The 19,729-nt window shown below is 40.8% G+C and overlaps 1 protein-coding gene across 2 annotated transcripts in view; it reads right to left on the reverse strand.

Annotated features, from left to right (window-relative positions):
- Positions 1-19,729, reverse strand: part of TPM4 (tropomyosin 4) — a 46,784-nt gene that overhangs the window by 10,826 nt on the left and 16,229 nt on the right. For both annotated transcript variants that reach the window (XM_084614375.1, XM_084614376.1), the window contains 7 exons: positions 14,449-14,574; positions 9,381-9,514; positions 6,268-6,385; positions 5,706-5,776; positions 3,781-3,856; positions 2,178-2,240; positions 838-907 (listed from right to left, as the gene is read on the reverse strand). In XM_084614375.1, the coding sequence (XP_084470501.1) occupies positions 838-907; positions 2,178-2,240; positions 3,781-3,856; positions 5,706-5,776; positions 6,268-6,385; positions 9,381-9,514; positions 14,449-14,574 (658 nt within the window). The remainder of the gene's footprint in view (positions 1-837; positions 908-2,177; positions 2,241-3,780; positions 3,857-5,705; positions 5,777-6,267; positions 6,386-9,380; positions 9,515-14,448; positions 14,575-19,729) is intronic.

The raw sequence follows: 19,729 nt of genomic DNA on the forward strand, positions 1-19,729 counted from the left end.
CCAACCATCTGTCTCCAGACTAGTATGTGGCCCTCATATCTCCAGATTAGCTATCACTATTTTTCTACAGAGAGCTAAATTTTGAAAAATGTAGGTCCATCAATGACTATTAGCCAGGATGGGCAGGGATGGTGTCCCTACCTTCTGGGGCACCTGGCATTGGCCACTGTTGGAAGACAGGATATTGGGCAAGATGGACCTTTGGTCTGACCCAGTATGGCCGTTCTTATGCTCTTATGATGATCTTCAAGCAATTTACAGGAACAAAGCCCAGTACTGAACAATGTGTCTACTTGTATGAATCTCGTATGCATAGCTTTCAGTTTTCAAGGGACAACTTTTTTGGAACTCCTCCAAGAACACTGATTTAGTCTAATGATAGTCCCAATGACTGGCTTAATCAGGACAAAATGAATATAAGTTCAGCTACATGGAGGCAGGGGACACATTCACCCCATGCCAAGGGATTAAATGGTGTTTAACAAGTATAGAATCTGTAATAGTGTTTTAAAGAAAATGTTCAGTAGAGCATTCTGTCCTATTAAGAATTCAGACATATTTTAAGCGTTCACTTCTTAATCAGGACAATAGGCCATCCACAGAGGCAGATGATTCTACAGTACTACCAAATGGATGAATTTTTAGGGGAAAATTACTGAGAAAAAAGTAAATATTATAGCATAACTGTGTTTAATGGTCTAGCTACAGATAATTATAGTAGTATAAAGATTTCCCCCATAATCTACAAAGAATACATAGTGCTAGAATTTATTGTTTCTCAGTTTGAAATTGATGGGACTTGTAAAAACAGTAAAAATTTCAAAAGTAATTTCATACCTTCCAGATCATCAATAGTCTTTTCCAGTTTAGCAACCGTTCTTTCTGCAAACTCAGCACGTGTTTCAGCCTGGAAAGAGATTATGCAGAAAAAAAATTTAAATACTGGACGAGAAACAATCTCTGTTTGTGATGTTGCACTCCATATGATTTTATGAAAATATGCTAATGAGTGTGAATATAATGTAACTGGAATATGCTTCATGCAAAAGGTCTCTTGTAAGGTATCATTACAAAGTTTATAATCTACTGAGTGTGGTCATCCTATTTGTATAAATGTATCATTCTTGTATCTGAAACTAGAAATATGAAATATAACTCTGAGCTCCTATTGTAATTATGCAAAGTGTTGGCCATTAATGACTATTTGGAATCTTGATGGCTCCCATCAACTAGGACAGTTGGTTGTAAATGGCTCTGTTTACTTGCAAGCCTTCCTGTGAGTCAGGCCAGGAAGAATGAAGGCTTGGGGTCTCACAGGACATGTGAACATGTCACATGATACTGGAATCCATCTTTAACCTGGTGCTTTCCCATTTAGAAGGGGGGAGGACCCATAGACAGACAAAGGGTTCTCGCTTTGTGCCAAAGCTATAAAAGGGGGTGGAACAGAACAAAGGGGCTGCAGTCATGAGAAATCTCCTAGTTACCACCTGAGCTGGAGCTAACAAGGATTGCACCAGGGGAAAGGATTGGGCCCAGACTGGGGAGGAGTCTAGTCTGTGAAAGAAGCTTATTGGAACATCTGAGGGTGAGATTTACCTGTATTCAGTTTCTTAATGTATTAGGCTTAGACTTGCATGTTTTGTTTTATTTTGCTTCGTAATTTAGTTTGTTCTGTCCATTATTACTTGGAAACACTTAAATCCTACTTTTTATACTTAATAAAATCACTTTTTCTTATTAATTAACCCAGAGTAAGCAATTAATACGTGGGGGAGCAAACAGCTGTGCATATCTCTCTATCAGTGTAATAGAGGGAGAACAATTTATGAGTTTACCCTGTGTACGCTTTATACAGAGTAAAACAGATTTATTTGGGGTTTGGATCCCATTGGGAGCTGGGTGCTGGAGACAGGAGCACTTCTTAAGCTGTTTTCAGTTAAGTCTGCAGCTTTGGGGTGTGTGGTTCAGACCCTGAGTCTGTTTTGGAGCAGACTAGCGTGTCTGGCTCAACAAGGCAGGGTTCTGGAGGCCCAAACTGGCAGAGAAAATGGGCTCAGAGGTAGTCTCAGCACATCAGGTGACAGTCCCCAGGGGGTTACTGTGATCAAACCTGTCACACTGGACAAGAAACAATCTCTGCTGAAATGCAAATTCATTGGGATGGATTGTCTCACCTCCTTGAGTTTGTCAGAGAGAAGCTTGATTTCTTCTTCATATTTATCCTCTTTTTCAGAGTACTGTGGAAACAGGGTGAACAATCTATTAAGGACCTGGTAGGAAAACTAAAGCATCAGACAGTTTAACTTTTTTATTAGGCGACTGTTAAGAGTCATTGACTAATAACAGGTAGTAGCCTCCTGTCATTCTAAAATGCTTTTCCTTAACTATCATCCTGTTTCCTGGATGCAACTGTGTCACTGTATTTCTTGAGGTTTCTTGTTGGCCCACTGTCAGAATAAAATTCTGAATGCCTTGTCTTTTGCTTCAGGGCTATATTCTTTGCCCTGGACTATGGCTCCACTTACATATAATAAAAAGTGGAGAGGTTTACACACACACACACTCCTCAAGTAACTCATATCCTTGAAGTAATTCAAACCATCCCATCCCCCTGGAACAGGCTATTCTTCACCAAGTGATTTATTTTCAAACCCCTCCTCAAAAATCAGTTATTTGGACTACAGTTCTATCTTTAGTCTCTACTCAGTATCTGCGCCCATTCTGGTACCCAAATACTTGAATTAAGTTGTCAGAAGACACAAGAAGCATATGTAAAGTTGGTTACCATCCCCCAATTTTGTTGTTCTTGTAGAACGTCCTACCAGCTGTATTCTCTTTGCTTTTCCTTTACACTTCATCCACCATGGCTCATCATTTGTCAAGTTCTGTTTGAACTACTCTTATAAGCTCCTCAGGGCAGGGATCATGTGAATTTCAATACAGTTCCATGTACACCTATCCAGCTATATAATACAACTTCTAAGAAGTTCAGGAATGAACGAGATATATTCCTATCCTGTTAGTCTTCTGTGCTAGAAAAACTTTGTAAGTGATGCCAGCAAACAGATTCAAAAGTAAAAAGTGTGGGTAATTTGGAGTTAAGACTCTAGTAGCACAATGCCCTGTACTATATGTGCCTTTCCTGAACGTGTTTCATTCCCCAAAACTCAAGTATTGGATTAACCAAGAAATGCAAAGTTCACTCCAAAACCGCCTTACAAGGGTGTTAACTATTAATAAATACACCAAAAGATATCAACCTCCCTCCCCAAAAAACCCTCTCTCTCAACTACAAACAGAAAAATGGGCAATGCACAGGTAAGATGACACTTCCCATACAATACCGTGCTTCATTCCCTCTTCAATTGCTTGACCCCTGCTCCCCTAGCCATACAACTTTGTGAAATCCATTCATTATCAGTTAACATAGCCTCAGAGTATTATGTAAATTGGTTTGTCTTGTGACATACCCTGGGTCTAATATGTTGCACAGCACAAGGGATTTGTATGCTAATTCCACTCAATTTGGATCTCCGGTCAGATTGTCCTAGGACCCCTACCACAAGCAAACGTACTGGCTTTCTACAGAAGATTTTTTGGCATCAAATTTACCTTACACACCAATTCTTCCAATAATTCCTCAATTAATCAATACAAAAAGCATGACAAGTTTTCAAATTCCTCTTTTTTTGTGATTGCTGTAAACTTGTATCACCAACTCTTCATTCTCCTTCCTGAACCTTAAACATTCTGTGTTCTTAACCAGGAAGAACCAACCTTCTCAGACTGAGCCTCCAGGGACTTTAGGTTGTTAGTGACATTTTTTAGTTCTTCTTCAAGGTCACTGCATTTTCTACACAAAGACAAAGGTGATCAAATCAGTTCTTCTACATATATTATGCTGTTTGGTTTCCAAATGGGCTAAACAAGTAAAATGTGAGCCAACTTGTCAGATACACTCAGTGCACTAAGTTGGTGTACATGGCATTTATAGTTTCCCAAAGTATACTATACAGACTGCATTTAATAGATTTTTGTAGCAAAATATAGCTTGTTAGGAATTCAAGCAGAACAAATAAGCCTTTCTTGAATCTTAAAGCTCCATGCTCTCCTCTGTGAACAGTTATCTTCTGTTAATTGTACCAGGAATTTAATTGGACCGTAATAATGGCCATACTGGGTCAGATCAATGGTCCATCTAGCTCAGGGGTGGGCAAACTTTTTGGCTTGAGGGCCACATCTGGGTGGGGAAATTGTATGCAGGGCCATGAATGTAGGGCTAGAGCTGGGGCAGGGGGTTGGAGTGTGGGAGGGAGTGTGAGGTGTGGGAGTGGTGCAGTGTGCAGGAAGGGGCTCAGGGCAAGAGGTTGGAGTGCAGGAGGGGGTTCAGGGCAGAGGGTTGGGGTGCAGGGTGCGGCAGGGGGCTCAAGACAGAGGGTTAGGAGGCTCAGGGCAGGGGGTTGGAGTGCAGGCTTCAGGGTGGCAGCGGCATGCAGCAGGGTTAAGGCAGGCTCCCTGCCTGCCCTGGCCCCACGCTGCTCCTGGAAGTGGCCAGCATGTCTGGCAGTGGCTCTTGGGGGTGGGGTGAGGTGGGGCAGATGGCTCCATGTGCTGCCCTCACCTGTGGGTACCACCCCGAAGCTCCCACTGGCTGTGGTTCCCCATTCCCAGCCAATGGGAGCTGTGGGGGGTAGTGCTTGCAAGTGAGGGCAGCACACAGAGACTTCTGCCCCCCTTTCTCCCAGGGGCCGCAGGGACATGGTGCCTGCTGCTTCTGGGAGCAGTGTGGGGCCAGGACAGACAAGGAGCCTGCCTTAGCCCTGCTGTGGCATGGGGCTGGCAATCCTGCGGGCCGGATTGAAAGCCCCGATGGGCTGGATCCGGCACCTGGGCCGTAGTTTGCCCTCCCCTGATCTAGCCCATGATCCTGACTTCCAACAGTGGCCGGTGTCAGATGTTTTAAAGGAAATAAACTGCCTTGTTTCATTCATCAAGTGGTCCATTCCCTGTCATCCAGTCACCATCTTCTGGCAGTCAGAGGCTTAAATACACCCAGAGCATGGGGTTGCATCCCTGACCATCTTGAGTAATAGGCATTGATGGTCCTGTCCTCCACAAACTTATCTAATTCTTTTTTTAACTCAGTTATACTTTTGGCCTTCAAAACATCCTTGGCACGAGGTCTACAGGTTGAGTATGCATTGTGTGAAGAAGTATTTCCTTATGTTTTAAACCTGGTGCCTGTTAATTTTATTGGGTAACCCCTGGTTCTTGTGTTATGGAAGGAGTAAATTACACTTCCTTATTCACTTTCTCCACAGCATTCGTGAGCATGCCAGTCTCTCAGATCTAATAGGATTCCCATCAGGGAATTGTTTGAGATTCCAGGATGACAGGAAACTAAAACTTCTAAAAAATATTTGAAATTTCCATTCTGCAAGAAATTCCAGCTCTAAATAGTGGCAACCTTTACATTAATGAGATACAATACTTGGATCCCACAGTGATGCTACTATGAAAACCTTGAGATAAGGCTCTACATACTGTGCCGGACCAGACTAAGGGATGTGATCCTGTGGAAATCCCTTCCCCTCCCCCCTGCATTCAGAGAACAGTTAGGACCTAATAAGGTCTTTCTATCTCTAGTCTGATATTCTAAAATGATTTATGTACGTGCAGAACCATTCTGAACAGCCACTCACAGTTCTGACACCTCAGCACGTTCCTCAGCTCTCTCTAGTTCACCCTCCAAAATGACCAGTTTACGAGCAACCTGTAGAGAGAGAGGAGAATTATTTTTTCCCCATTTGTTTTCCACAAAGCCCCACATCTCTGCAGGTTTCTTTTTTATCAAATAAAGGTTAGAAGCAACACCGGTCTGGAGATATGCAACATATAAACAACACATTACAGAGATCTGGTGTATGCTCTGTTGACACCCTGTAATCAGCTGCTAAGGAGAGTGAGCTCAGTGCAGGATCCCTTCCCCAGAAGCCTAGAGACTTTCCAATGTTCCTAGCATTAGGCAGTGTAAAATGTAACAAGCTCATTTCATGTTAATTCTCAGGCTGTTAGGAACTGCATCTTTGTGGCCTTGCTGTGCCCAAAAATATATTCCAACTACTTGAACTACCACTTTATAGAAAGTATACAAATAGTATTAAACAGACTATACGACTTTTTGAAGTTCTTCCAGGTAGTTTCTTTATTACTTTCTCACCAAAGCAAATAGCACCTGCTACTTCCTTGCAGCGCCAGTTTTACCTCTTCATATTTACGGTCAGCCTCCTCAGCAATATGCTTAGCCTCTTTCAGCTGCATCTCCTGAATTTCCATTTTTTCTTCATCCTTCATTGCTCTGTTTTCAATAACCTTCATACCTCTATAGAAGGAAACAAAGCGGATTGTTTCAGAGAGAATGGGGTTACTACAAGCCAGTCAGCACATTCAGCCTAATAGGCCTGTTGTGAACTTCTTAATATCTAACTACTGTGACTTGAACCCAAACCAATCTATCATGTTCTGACTGGCTAACAAAGTTGCTGATAATACTAGTTGGAATGAATCTCTACTTATCAGATTGTCTTAACAGTGCTTGCAGCTATTGAATGATGCAGGATTCTTCCTTAGCTTATTTGTGCTTCTTCCATTTAGCAAGATCTTTAAGTAGATTTAATGATACAAGCAAATAAACGTAAACGTATTTGAGAGATACCAGTGGGAACTTTTCTTTTTAAAACCTTACTCAAGTTTGTGGTCCTTAGAATAATTAGGTAAAGAGGAAATAGCTAAAAACAAAATAGCTAAATACTCTTCTCTGTGGCTTTACCCATGACAAATATTAGTTCATTCAAGACAAACTATTCAGGCCGGGTTTTTGTTTAAATATTGAGAAATGTTTTCTTAGAGCTCAAATTTGGAGCAGTTTGTAGACTATTAGAGTAAAATAATATCAAAGGCCAATGTAAAATCTGTTGGATACAACTTTTCCCCTCCCAACTCACGGCAACTAATAAAGTTTCTGGACTCTAGCCTGCTGAGCCAGGGAGCCCTGAAGCAGGGGTGTTGGAACTACAAGGACTGGGGTGTGTAGCAGCACCCCCTAGCTTGAAGTGGTTTCCATCATATACAAGGCTTACCGTTTTGTTCAATGGCTTTCAGCACTCCCATCATAAAAATTGTTCCAACGCCACTGCCACCAAGGCTCATAAGCATATAGAATTCAGAGCACAGCTTTGGTTCTAGAAACTGCATTACCTTTACAGATAGCAGATCCAGCAAAAAAAACACCAGGTTGAAGAAAAGCCCTTCTTCTGAAGTAAGCGTTCTGGTCTCAAACTCCCATACCCACTGCCTGAGATGCTTGGGTAAAGCATCTATATCTGCTCAGCGCACCCTCTGCCATAAATTAGCCAACCAGGCCCTTAGGCACTGGAAGTCTCTTCTGTTGTCTATTGATTGGGGAAGCCTTTAGCATTTTAGGATAGATGTGGAGTCACAACAGATTATAAGCCCAGATAGTGGAATGTCCACACTACATACAGCTACTGGAAGGGGATACATAACATTCTTTGACAATGGGATGCACAGCTATTTGCTAGACAGCAGTATAATCTTGGATTCTATTTCCCTAGGAGGGAAATATGGGTTGATGGTTAAAGCAAGGGACAGAGTCAGGATTCTGATTAGATGCTGTTTCACTTGAGTGGATAGGCAAAACTGTGTTACAAGTATTTTTACAAACAGCATAGTCAAACACAGAGATTTGGCATATTAATTATAAAATGCATTGTGTCTAAGTGCATGAAAATTGGGTTCTATTACCAAAGCTGCCAGCAGTGACCTGGTGCAATGTCACAGATCTTCAGTTACCTCTTCTGCAAAATAGGGTGATCGATATGTATCTACTTCAAAAGGTAGGTGTATGAGGAGTTGCTTAATAATAAAAGGCTGTAAGTACATGGAATCATTATTGATCAATGGAAGAGGTGAGACTAGAATGTGTGGTCTCTTGGCTCCCAGTCCAATGCCCTTCTCCTTAGGTCAACGAGTATTTTAAGGGGGGAAAGCAGAGCTCCAAACAGGAGCCGGCGCAAATGCTGTGCATATTGTATGCATATGATACAGAAAGTTCAGCAAGGTCTGGGAGCCTGTGCAGCTGGAATGTTCAGAAAATTAAGAGCAAGGATATAACAAGTTATACAGTGTATATGCAAATTATGATTTTTCTGTATTTGTAACTGCCAAATTTCAATATATTTTCATAGAGACAACAAAACACCTCCAATCTCAGGACCACTCTGCTGCCAACTTTAAAGTTTTTACCCCAAACTTTAGAGAGACACAAATGTTAAAACCATCAGAAATGTTATTTAATATGACTAGTTCTCACTGTCCTCATTCTTGGAAACACTTCGGTCATTTTTGCTCAGACTTTCAACCAACCTGGAAGCTTTCAGTCCAAATCCTAAGCAATTGTCCAAGTAATAGGCAATCGAAAACAGAGTTCTAATAGAAAGATTTGTGCAGTTTAGACATTGAATAAGTATATATTATAGGTGGAGCAGTAACAAGCAGTATTAAAACAGTTAAGGGCTCAGTTCAGTTCCCACTGAAGTCAGTGACTGACTTCAATGGAAGTTGAATCCAGCTATAAAATAATTTGAGGGGCAAAGTTAAATGGTGTTTGGGGCTAACAATTGAGAATTCTTCTATTTTAATTATCTGACTGCATGAACTGAGTGTTAAGAGCTGCATCAGAATTCTTTGCAGCCTTAGCTTGAGATTTCCATGTGGGTTAGTGATGCGTTCAATGGAAACGTATTCTCTTGAATTGCACTCAGCAACCTTAGCTGTAACTTCATGCAGTTTTATGTTTAATTTTTATTATAGTATCATAGGAGTATGCATAGTGCTCAAGGTAAATAAAGATACAGTTTTTCCCAGTGGAGATAACAGGCTTTGTTACAGCAAAATGGGACACAAGTTACAGTAGATCATGGTGGGAAAGAAATAGGTTACACAGCTGAAGGGGAACAGGACAAGGGAGAATACAGCCCTTGGGAAGTCTAGCTTCCCCAAAGGGGCAGCTGGGATGTATATGATATACTGCAAGTTTTGTCATTTTTTGGATGAAACGGGAAATGTCTAGACAATGGGAACAGCTTATTAACCAGTTACAGAGTTGGTACAGTATCACTTTTGTGATTGTGGCCCTTTATTTCTCACAGTACTAAAAGTAGCATCTGAAAGAGTGAGTGGGAATCGGAACTTAAGTGCACCAAGTCTTTAAAACCTACAAAGACTGTTAAAGTATCCTACTAATGGGATCTTCTGATGTAAGTCACTTCTCTGCATCGTTCCTTTTGGATGCCTACCTCTCGCTTTCATCTGCTGCCTTCTCTGCCTCCTCCAGTTTCTGCAGGGCTGTCGCCAGACGTTCTTGGGCACGATCCAGCTCCTCTTCCACCAGCTGGATACGCCGATTCAAAGCTGCCACTTCACCTTCTGCCTATGCAAAACAATCAAACAGCACTGGTTAAATAAAACCCAACTAGCTAGACACCAATAATTCAAAACTGATCACCTCTAATTACTTCATTTTTCACTATTTATATGCATGGAATTCTAGGAAGAGATGTTTTTTAGCTATATAACTATAGGAATTTGAATGTTTTTTTTAAAAAATACACCCGCACCTTCTCTTCCTCATCACACAGAATTAAGCATTAAAAATCTGTTTCACAAGAAAAACATTTTCAGCTAATTGTACTGTGGAGATGGGAGGTTCTACATGTAGAAATCTAGTTGGAACTTTTTTCTTAATTTTCTAACTCCCAGATGGCTCAGTCCAGAAATTCCACATTTGACTTATTGTGTTGGTCTTGTCAAAGATCCTAACTAACCCTAGCTTTGGATGGCTTGCTAATGGAATTTAGTTAAAGCAACTTCTGTGTACATTAGGGGCTCCACTATCTATAAATCTCACATAGTTCATAAATAGGGATTGGCCAGGGGATGGCCTGGGAGCCATCAGGGGAAAGTTACTCGTCTGTGTTGAGTGCATGTGGCACAGCAAGAAACTTTCCAAAAATAATTCCACTTTGTTTTCTACCACTTCTATATAGCCCTCTGAGACTGGGCGGAGAGGGGAGGAAACAGGAGATAGGGAGACAATCTGGGGCCCATGGTGGAAACCGTGGGGGCTGGTCTGATGAACTCTTCTTGTTGCTAGGATTCCTGTCATTTATGCAGCACTTGAATTTTTTTTTAAAAAAATATGAAATTCACATCCCAGTGAAAAAACGTAGTAGGCATCTTGCAGTATTGAGTTATATTAATATCTAAGATAACCGAGTCCTGCAAGAATGTTCAAAGAGACAGATCACTAATTCTGATCCCTCACATCTCCCAGATGCCTCTTGTGACTTGCCAGAATCTTTCAGAAGGATTCTCCAATGGCATAAAGTTTCACTTGTGAAATTCAAGGCAGATGAATGTGGTTTAGCTTTGATTAAATTGGGATGTGGAAAGTCAAATTTAAATTTTGTTTGGTTATTGAATCCAAAACTGACATTCTGAAATTCCACTTTGTCTATGAAGAACAGTGCAAATGTATTTTTTAAATGTGAAACAGTTTGAAATACTGCTCTTTAAGCCATCCTGTTTTTGTTTTCGGCATAAAGGTTTGGTGAAAAATACTGGACACTATAGTGGTCTTGGGAGAAAAAGTTAACACAAAGTTTTGCTATAAAATGAGACAATACATTTTTTTACCATAATCTAAAAGTGTTTTATCAAAAAGCACATGCGCTTCCTGCTATATGGATAGGTTTTTCTAAATCACTTACCTTCTTCTAATAATCTGGAAGGAAAATACTATATTTAATTAAATACTTATATGTCTTGTTGGTCTAGGACAGTGTTCCCCAAACTTCTTACCTTGCATTGCTCTTTACCCAGTCTGTGCCCCTCCCTGGGCTGGGAGTGGAGCCATGGCTCTGGGAGGGGGTGGGGACGCAGACGGGGTAAGGTGGCCAAGGCTGGGGCTGGCAGCTAGGGCCAGGAGCTAAGTGGGGTGGCGCTCCCTCCCCGCCCCCTGTGGGGACTGATCCAGGCCCCAGCCATGCCCCCCAAACATTTGTGGCCCCCCCCAGGGGACCTATGGTGTAGGAGGTATATCAACAATATTGCCTTCAGCAGCAGTTCTAGGATTCAAATCTCCAACTTCTTAGGATGGCAAGTTGTCCCATACTGGAGACATCTCATTAATGTAGAGTGGTTTCAGAGAAAGATAAATATTACAGGGTTGGAGTGTTTGGCGTGAAGAAAGATTTTTAGGTACTAAATATGGATAGTTTGGGCCCAACAGTAATTAAGGGAATCTGAAGGTGCAAACAGGAGACAAGGGAGGGTTTACCTAGCAGACGTGGTTTGAAAGTGAGCAATAAAATACACCTCTACCCCAATATAACGCGACCTGATATAACACAAATTCAGATATAACAGGGTAAAGCAGCGCTTCGGGGGGGGCAGGGCTGCACATTCCGGTGGATCAAAGCAAGTTCAATATAACGCGGTTTCACCTATAACGCGGTAAGATTTTTGGCTCCCGAGGACAGCGTTATATCAGGATAGAGGTGTATCAGGAAATATTTCCTAACAATTAAGTCTTTTTAAAGACCGTTGAATAGTCTGAGAAGTAGTTAAAGCCCCATCACTGGAAAGCTCGCAAGTAAACAAGGCAGTGGAGAAATGTTGTAGGCAACATCAAGACAAGATGATCAAATTAATCCCTTCCATATATACTTCTGAGTAAAAGGAACTATATTATTAAAACACAGACTGGAAAAAAGCAAATAACTATTGGCTCGTGGATTTTTGTATGACGGGAGCTAGAGTGCCTTCTATTTTCCTAGTGCAGTTTGGTCATTAAATTTTTCTAATCACAAGTCAGTCAGAATTTCATTTGTTTTCTTCTTAAGTGCTATCCATTGAATGTGCAGATTACATACAAAAGCCACTATCTTAGAAAAGACATCTATAGCAATCCAGCACTGATAACCTCCTTCGCTAGATGCTTTCATTTTAAGACGCAGTGTTAATGAAACAGGATTCCAACCTGTAACAAGAATCCTCCAAAGATAGGGTTGCCAACTGTCTAATGACACAAACCCAAACACCCTTACCCCACCCCCTGCTCCGAGGCCTCGCTCCTTCCCCAAGCCCCCCTTCACACACACCCCCGCTGTGGCAGGGGGTTGGGGTGCAGGATCTTGGCTGGGACCGAAGGGTTTAGAGTGTGGGAGGGGGCTCCGGGCTGAGCCTGGGGCAGGGAGCTGGAGTGCAGGAGGGGATGTGGGGTGCAAGCTGTGGGAGAGAGTTTGGGTATTGGAGGGGGCTCAGGGCTGGGGCAGGAGATTGGGGTGTGGGAGGGGGTGAGGGCTCTGGGAGGGAGTTTGGGTGCAGGGGGTTGGGGTGCGGAGGGGGATGCAGGCTCTGGCCAGGAGGCACTTACTGCCTTAGCCCCACTGCGCTGCTGGACTTCTAGCACCTAAAATCTCCCAGTTTGGCTCCGGGAGATAGTCTGATACTGGGAGACTCCCGGCGAAACCGGAAGGGTTGGCAACCCTACCTAAAAACAGGGATATGTGGCTACTTGAAAGTTGGAGACAGTTAATTTGACCCCACTTTTTTTCAGTTAAAGCATGCCATGGTCTACAAAGGATTTGCCTTATATAGTAAAAGTAATTCACTGGATCCATGTGGTAAAAGACCAAGAAGATCCTGAGAGGGCTAATCACACACAAATGTATGAAACCAGCAGTCTCAGTCCAGAGCGCATGGGGAGCATTCTTTACATGCTCTGAGGCTCACAATAGTGGATAGGGTGACAGACATCCCGATATTAGGGACTTTGTCATATTTTTCACACTTGCTATCTGGTCACCCTAATAGCAGAGGGGTTGCTCTATTAAAGTCCGTAAGAGTTAAGTTATTTTTCCAGCATGTTCAGATTTTTTCGACCTATGTTAAAGTAACATGTAGTTGCAGAGAAGGAGAAAATTGCTTGGAGCGCTCCTTTGAGAGAGATTTTATTAAACTGCACATTCATATTCTGCTTGTAACTTTAGCTTTCTACTTCCAAAAAGCTACTTAAAGGGAGCAAGTTATCCAGCTGGAATAAATGACAAAGGAAAGTGAATGGAAGGACTTCATCAGCCTCTGCATGAAGAAAAAGAAAGTCTGTCCCATGCTCCCCAGGAGGGCACGTGGTGGTGGTGAGGCTGGAAGGGACCTATTGGAGGAAGAACAGTTTCAGCAACAACGCAGTGCTGCGCCCCGGCAGTGCTGCGCCCCAGCAGCAGAGGGATAACTCAGGAGTGGAAAGGGCTACAGATCAGGCCATTTCCCCAGGGCTGCTTCAGGCACTCACTGAATGTAGGTATCAGTAAAGCACTTCAGTCAGTCTGAGGTCCAGGGAAGGTTTGTGTGAGAGTGCAATTACAGGAATTGGCTGCATGTATCCTCAGAGTTTCTTGTGTAAGAATTCAAAGTAAAGATCACCAGGTAATCTGGTGTGATCTCCTACACACCACACACCACCCAATCACCTCTGCATTGAGCACAGCAACTTGGATCAGACTCTCCTGGCCTGCCTATTCTCAGCCTGTGGCACACAATGGTTTAGTCTCCCCCTGGAAATAGGCTGTCCAAGAGAGGTGTCTCTAATGTAATTGTGGGTTTGTCCAGTGTGTTTGGGTCGTACAATATCTGGATGGTAAGGTAAGCAAACTGCTACCGTAGATGGGAATGTAAATTTAACTGATAATGTGCTTGATTTTTTGTGATTGTGTCAGTGGGATTTGCACCTGACCAGCCTTAACTCAGAGGGCCAGATTCTCACCCATGGCTGAGGAAAACAGGAGTGCAAAGTGTCTTTAAGCCACCAGTTCTAGGGCCCTTCTGTGTCAGGCCAATCCTCCTGTCAGGTTGTTCTTACTTGTATCAACTGTCAACAGTCCCAAGGACCATTATGTCAGTTGGGGATTACTAGGGTACTTGGAAGCCCCCCCCCCATGTTCCTTGTGCCAGTAACGGGGAGGGGTAACCATATAGGAAATGGCTCTAAGCTATCTGATGGTCCTACACAGGGGAACATCTCTTGGAAATAAATAAGCTAGTTTTAAGATACTCTTGTGGTGGTGGATCAGCAGGAAGCTTCCTAATGCAGCAACAGATGTAACCCTAGACAACCAATATCGTTTTTTTGTGGGGGTGGGGAGTTATGTACCTCAACCATAACATAATTGTCTCTGCCTTTTTCCTTTTGGCAAACTACTGCAAAAAATTAACACTAAATGAAATATACAACCAATATACTGTGTGTTGTAAAATATACCATTTCTAGTTAGTTATTCATCTGCATTCTATGCAGGTACGTACATCTGTTGCCTTCTTTTCAGTCTGTTCCAGTTTTTCCTGAGCATCTTTGAGAGCTTCTGAGTATTTATCCAGTTCATCTTCAGTTCCTTTTAACTTCTTCTGCAGTGCCACCAGCTCATCCTCTACCTTTTGAGAAAGAAAAATAAGTTGTGAACATTCTGACACATTGGTTGCTCTGCTTATAGATAAGGATAGCCAAAGACTTCTTCCTACTATTTGTTTTAAATTATGTTAAGCTTTTTTTAAAGTGATTCTATGGAGAGATATCGAATTGTGGATTTTTCAAAGTTGCTGTGTAACTTCAGTTGTCTAGATGCCAAGTAGCCTACACAGTTTTACACTATTTTAATAAACCTAACATGGCAGCTGAGCAGGCTGTTTGGCATTCACATAATGAACATAAGAATGGCCCTACTGGGTCAAACCAAAGGTCCATCTAGCCCAGTATCCTGTCTTCCGCCACTGGCCAGTACCAGGTGCCCTGGAAGGAATGAACAGAATAGGTAATCATCAAGTGATCCATCCCCTGTCGCTCATTCCCAGCTTCTGGCAAACAAAGGCTAGGGACACTATTCCTGCCCATCCTGGCTAATAGCCATTGATGGACCTATCCTCCATGGATTTATCTAGTTCTTTTTTGAACCCTGTTATGGTTTTGGCCTTCACAACATCCTCTGGTAAGGAGTTCCACAGGTTGACTGTGCGTTGTGTGAAGAAATACTTCCTTTTATTTGTTTTAAACCTGCTGCCTATTCTGAAACCATGCTATATCCATATTTCTAAACCAATTTAGCAAACCTCACCTATGAGGAAAAATGTTTAAAATATTAATTTTTAGACTGAGTGGGGACCTGATAACAGTCTTCAAATATATTAAGGGCTGTTATAAAGAGGATGGTAATCTGCTGTTCTCTATGTCCGCTAAAAGTGGCACAAGAAGTAATGGGCTTAATCTGCAGGAAAGGAGATTTAGGTTAGATATTAGGAAAAACTATCCAATTATAAGGATAGTTAAGCACTGGAACAGGCTTTCAAGGAAGGTTGTGGAATCCCTGTCATTAGAGGCTTTTAAGAAAAGTAGACAAATACCTGTCAGGGATGGTCTAGGTATACTTGGTCCTGCTTCAGCATAGGGGGCTGAACTACATGACTTCTTGAGGTCCTTGCCAGTGCAACATTTCTATGATTCTATAACTCAGCTGTTGTAAGTAGGCATAACTCCATTTACTTCAATTTAACTATGACAACGTACACAAGTTGAGAATCTGACCCCATACATCCAGGGATTGAGTAACCCTCGATATTGCCCTAGTCTGAAATAAAAAATTATGCTAGCACAGTGTGCTCCTCCTCAGGGAAGGCAGGGACAAGCTTATTCCCATCACTGGCATTCTACCTACAGTACTGTCATTGAATCCCGAAAATAAAGAAAATGTCATGTATATATGAAAAATGCATTGCACCCATATCCCCGAGTTCAGGGAGACTCTTAATGAAACATACATTTGAAACATGTTATGAAAAATAAGTTCTGTGTATGTCTTTTACTCTTTTGACTGTGTTGCCCTTGTTTATAGTCTACAGTCCACTTGGTCTGTATGTAAATACAACACTGGATCTACTGTCTCCTTAACAGAAGCAAGAGGATAGAGAATGAATCACAGAAGTACAGGTATTAAGTAGAGTAGTGTTTAGAGTCCATATCTCCCTTAGCAAGCACTGCTACACTTCACTTGGTAAACTGAGGCATTGCTTGAAATATGTTGAATATGATCAGGGCAAATGTGTTATCTGAAATACAGAGGTACCATCCATTCACTGAGATACAGTTATTTTGTTAGATTTGATGGTCATAACATTATTTTCCTAAAGATTCATAGCTTTAAACCACATATGGTTTTCCAATGGAAGGAGGGACATATGGGTCATCCAAGGTATGTTCCATTTTATCTCATCACTCGACCATACCATATAAATCCACACTGTATTCTAAAAAGGTGCTATTTATATCCTGCTGGGAGACTGCCAGATGACAGATTCCCCCCTGCTCCCTGGAGAATTTCTATTATCAAGAGACTTCTTGCTGATAACATAACTGGTGTGCCTGCAGCCTGTCTGATCTGTCATTGAACTCGTAGTACCACCTTTGTTCTATTCTATCCTGGGAATAGTAATTAATTGGGGAGAATGATGGTTTAACTCATCCTTTGTATAAGTTCAGTCTATTAAAACAGTTAATTTAAACCATCTTTATGTGTGTGTTAATTTTTAATGCAGTTCTTTTACTTTAATTGTAGCCTGGAGGATATCTTTGATTTTGGTTAGCATGTTGCGTACGCACATTGTTATACATTTCTGTACTTATGCTCAAAGTAGCCTGCTGCTGTGGAAAAAAGGGCTAAAATAATACTAGGATATATTAATGGGAATATCGAGCAGGAGTAAGGTGATATTACCTCTGTATATGGCATTGGTGAGACTACAACTGGAATACTGTCTCCACACTTTTAAACAGAAAGTTGCAAAATTTGAGAGTATTCAGAGAAGAGCAATAACGATTTGTGGTCTGGAAAATGAACCTTACAATGAAAGACTAAGGGCTGTTTTGCTAGCATTTTTTACCTTTTTTGTTGCCAGTTGACTCATGGTAGTTAATGCCTTTATAAAGACTAATCTGGACAGTTCACAAATGTTTGTGGTTTATACTAAGTTGATCCCTAAAGAAGTGCAAGATATTTAGTATATCAAAGAAAAGGTTAACCAACGATTTAATCGTGGTCTATAAGTTTCAGAATAGCAAGATCCAGGGGCTGTAAACTGAAGTCAGCAAAGTTCAAGCTAGAAATAAGATTCAAATTTTTAGCAATGAAAGTAATTACCCATTGAAACAGATGAGGGGTATGGTGAACTCTCTATCACTGGTAATCTTTAAATCAAAACTGGATAATTTTAAAAATGTTACACTAGTTGACTTCAATTTATTGGGTTGATGCAGGATGACAGCATGAAATACTATAGTCTGAGTTTTTTATGAGGTCAGACTAGGTGATCATAATACTTCCTTAATGCCCTTATACTCTGTTATAATCTAAATGCCCTTGGAAAATATTAAAAACTACAATTTAAAAAATTTAAAATCCAACAATTTTACCAAACACTCTAATAAATACGACAAAGCAAAGCAAATAAATATTCCTTCCACGAACACCATAATTACCACCCTCTAAGTCATTGAATCTCTCTGAGCCTCAGTTCCCCATACACTGAAGACAACTTAACTGGGCACTCAGATACTATAGAGATTGGGGGGCATGTAGGTATTCCCAGAAATCATAACCAGAAGATTAATACTGTGTATAAAGTAGGGCAGTCAAATGAATAAAAAATGAATCGCGATTAATCGCACAATTAAACAAAGGAATTGTGATTAATTGCGCTGTAAAACAATAATAGAATACTATTTATATAAATATTTTTGGATATTTTCCACATTTTCAAATATATTGATTTCAATTACAACACTGAATACAAAGCGAACAATGCTCACTTTACATTTATTTTTTATTATAAATATTTGCACTGTAAAAATAAAAGAAATACTATTTTTCAGTTCACTTAATACAAGTATGTAGTGCAGTCTCTTTATCATGAAAGTTGAACTTACAAATGTAGAATTATGTACAAAAATAACTACATTCAAAAATAAAACAATGTAAAACTTCAGAGCTTGCAAGTCCACTCAGTCCTACTTCTTGTTCAGCCAATCACTCAGACAAACAAGTTTGTTTACATTTGGAGGAGATAATACTGCCCACTTCTTGTTTACAATGTCACCTGAAAGTGAGAACAGGTGTTCTCATGGCACTGTTGTAACCCGCGTTGCAAGATATTTACGTGCCAGAGGCGCTAAAGATTCATATGTCCCTTCAACCACCATTCCAGAGGACATGCGTCCATGCTGGTGACGGGTTCTGCTCAATAACAATCCAAACCAATGCAGACCAACGCATGTTCATTTTCATAATCTGAGTCAGATGCCACCAGCAAAACATTGGTTTTCTTTTTTGGTGGTTCAGGTTATGTAGTTTCCGCATCAGAGTGTTGTTCTTTTAAGACTTCGGAAAGCATGTTCCACACCCCATCCCGATCAGATTTTTGGAAGGCACTTCAGATTCTTAAATCTTGGGTCAAGGGCTGTAGCTATCTTTACAAATCTTACATTGGTACCTTCTTTGCATTTTGTCAGATCTGCAGTGAAAGTGTTCTTAAATGAAAAACGTGCTGGGACATCATCCGAGACTGCTATAACATGAAATATATGCAGAATGTGGGTAAAACACAGAGCAGGAGACATACAAATCTCCCCCAAGGAGTTCAGTCACAAATTTAATTAACACATTATTTTTTTAATGAGCATCATCAGCATGGAAGCATGTCCTCTGGAATGGTGGTCGAAGCATGAAGGGGCATACAAATGTTTAGCAGATCTGGCATGTAAATACCTTGCAATCCCGGCTACAAAAGTGCCATGTGAACATCTGTTCTCACTTTCAGGTGACATTGTAAATAAGAAGCAGGCCACGTTATCTCCTGTAAACATAAAGAAACTTGTTTATCTTCGTGATTGGCTGAACAAGAAGTAGGACTGAGAGGTTCTAAAGTTTTACATAGTTTTGGTTTTGAGTGCAGTTATGTAACAACAAAAAATTCTACATTTGTAAGTTGTGCTTTCACGATAAAGAGATTGCTCTATGGTACTAGTATGAGGTGAATTGAAAAATACTATTTCTTTTGTTTAGCATTTTACAGTGCAGATATTTGTAATAAAAATAATATAAAATGACCACCGTACACTTTGTATTCTGTATTGTAATTGAAATCAATATATTTGAAAATGTAGAAAAACATCCAAAAAATTTAATACATTTCAATTGGTATTCTATTGTTTAACAGTGCAATTAAAACTGCAAATAATAGCAATTAATTTTTTAAATTGTGATTGTAATTTTTTTGAGTTAATCGTGTGAGTTAACTGTGATTAATCGACAGCTCTAGTATAAAGATTTTTTTTCCTTTGGAGGTGTCTTCCATTCAGCTGTTCGTTTCCTCCCCTTCAGATCTCCTGTGCACAAAGCCCATAATATGGTATCTTTTTTTCTAGCATAGGGACAATGTTCCATCAGAAGCTTGTCATTATTATTCCTTGAGTACGCTTGATCAGTCACTTTAGAGTGACACAATGGTAATTTCTGTCTTTGTGCTGTGCATGCTGGGAATACAT

The sequence above is a fragment of the Lepidochelys olivacea genome (assembly GCF_965140295.1).
Source record: "Lepidochelys olivacea isolate rLepOli2 genome assembly, chromosome: 25".
Classification (NCBI taxonomy): domain Eukaryota; kingdom Metazoa; phylum Chordata; order Testudines; family Cheloniidae; genus Lepidochelys; species Lepidochelys olivacea.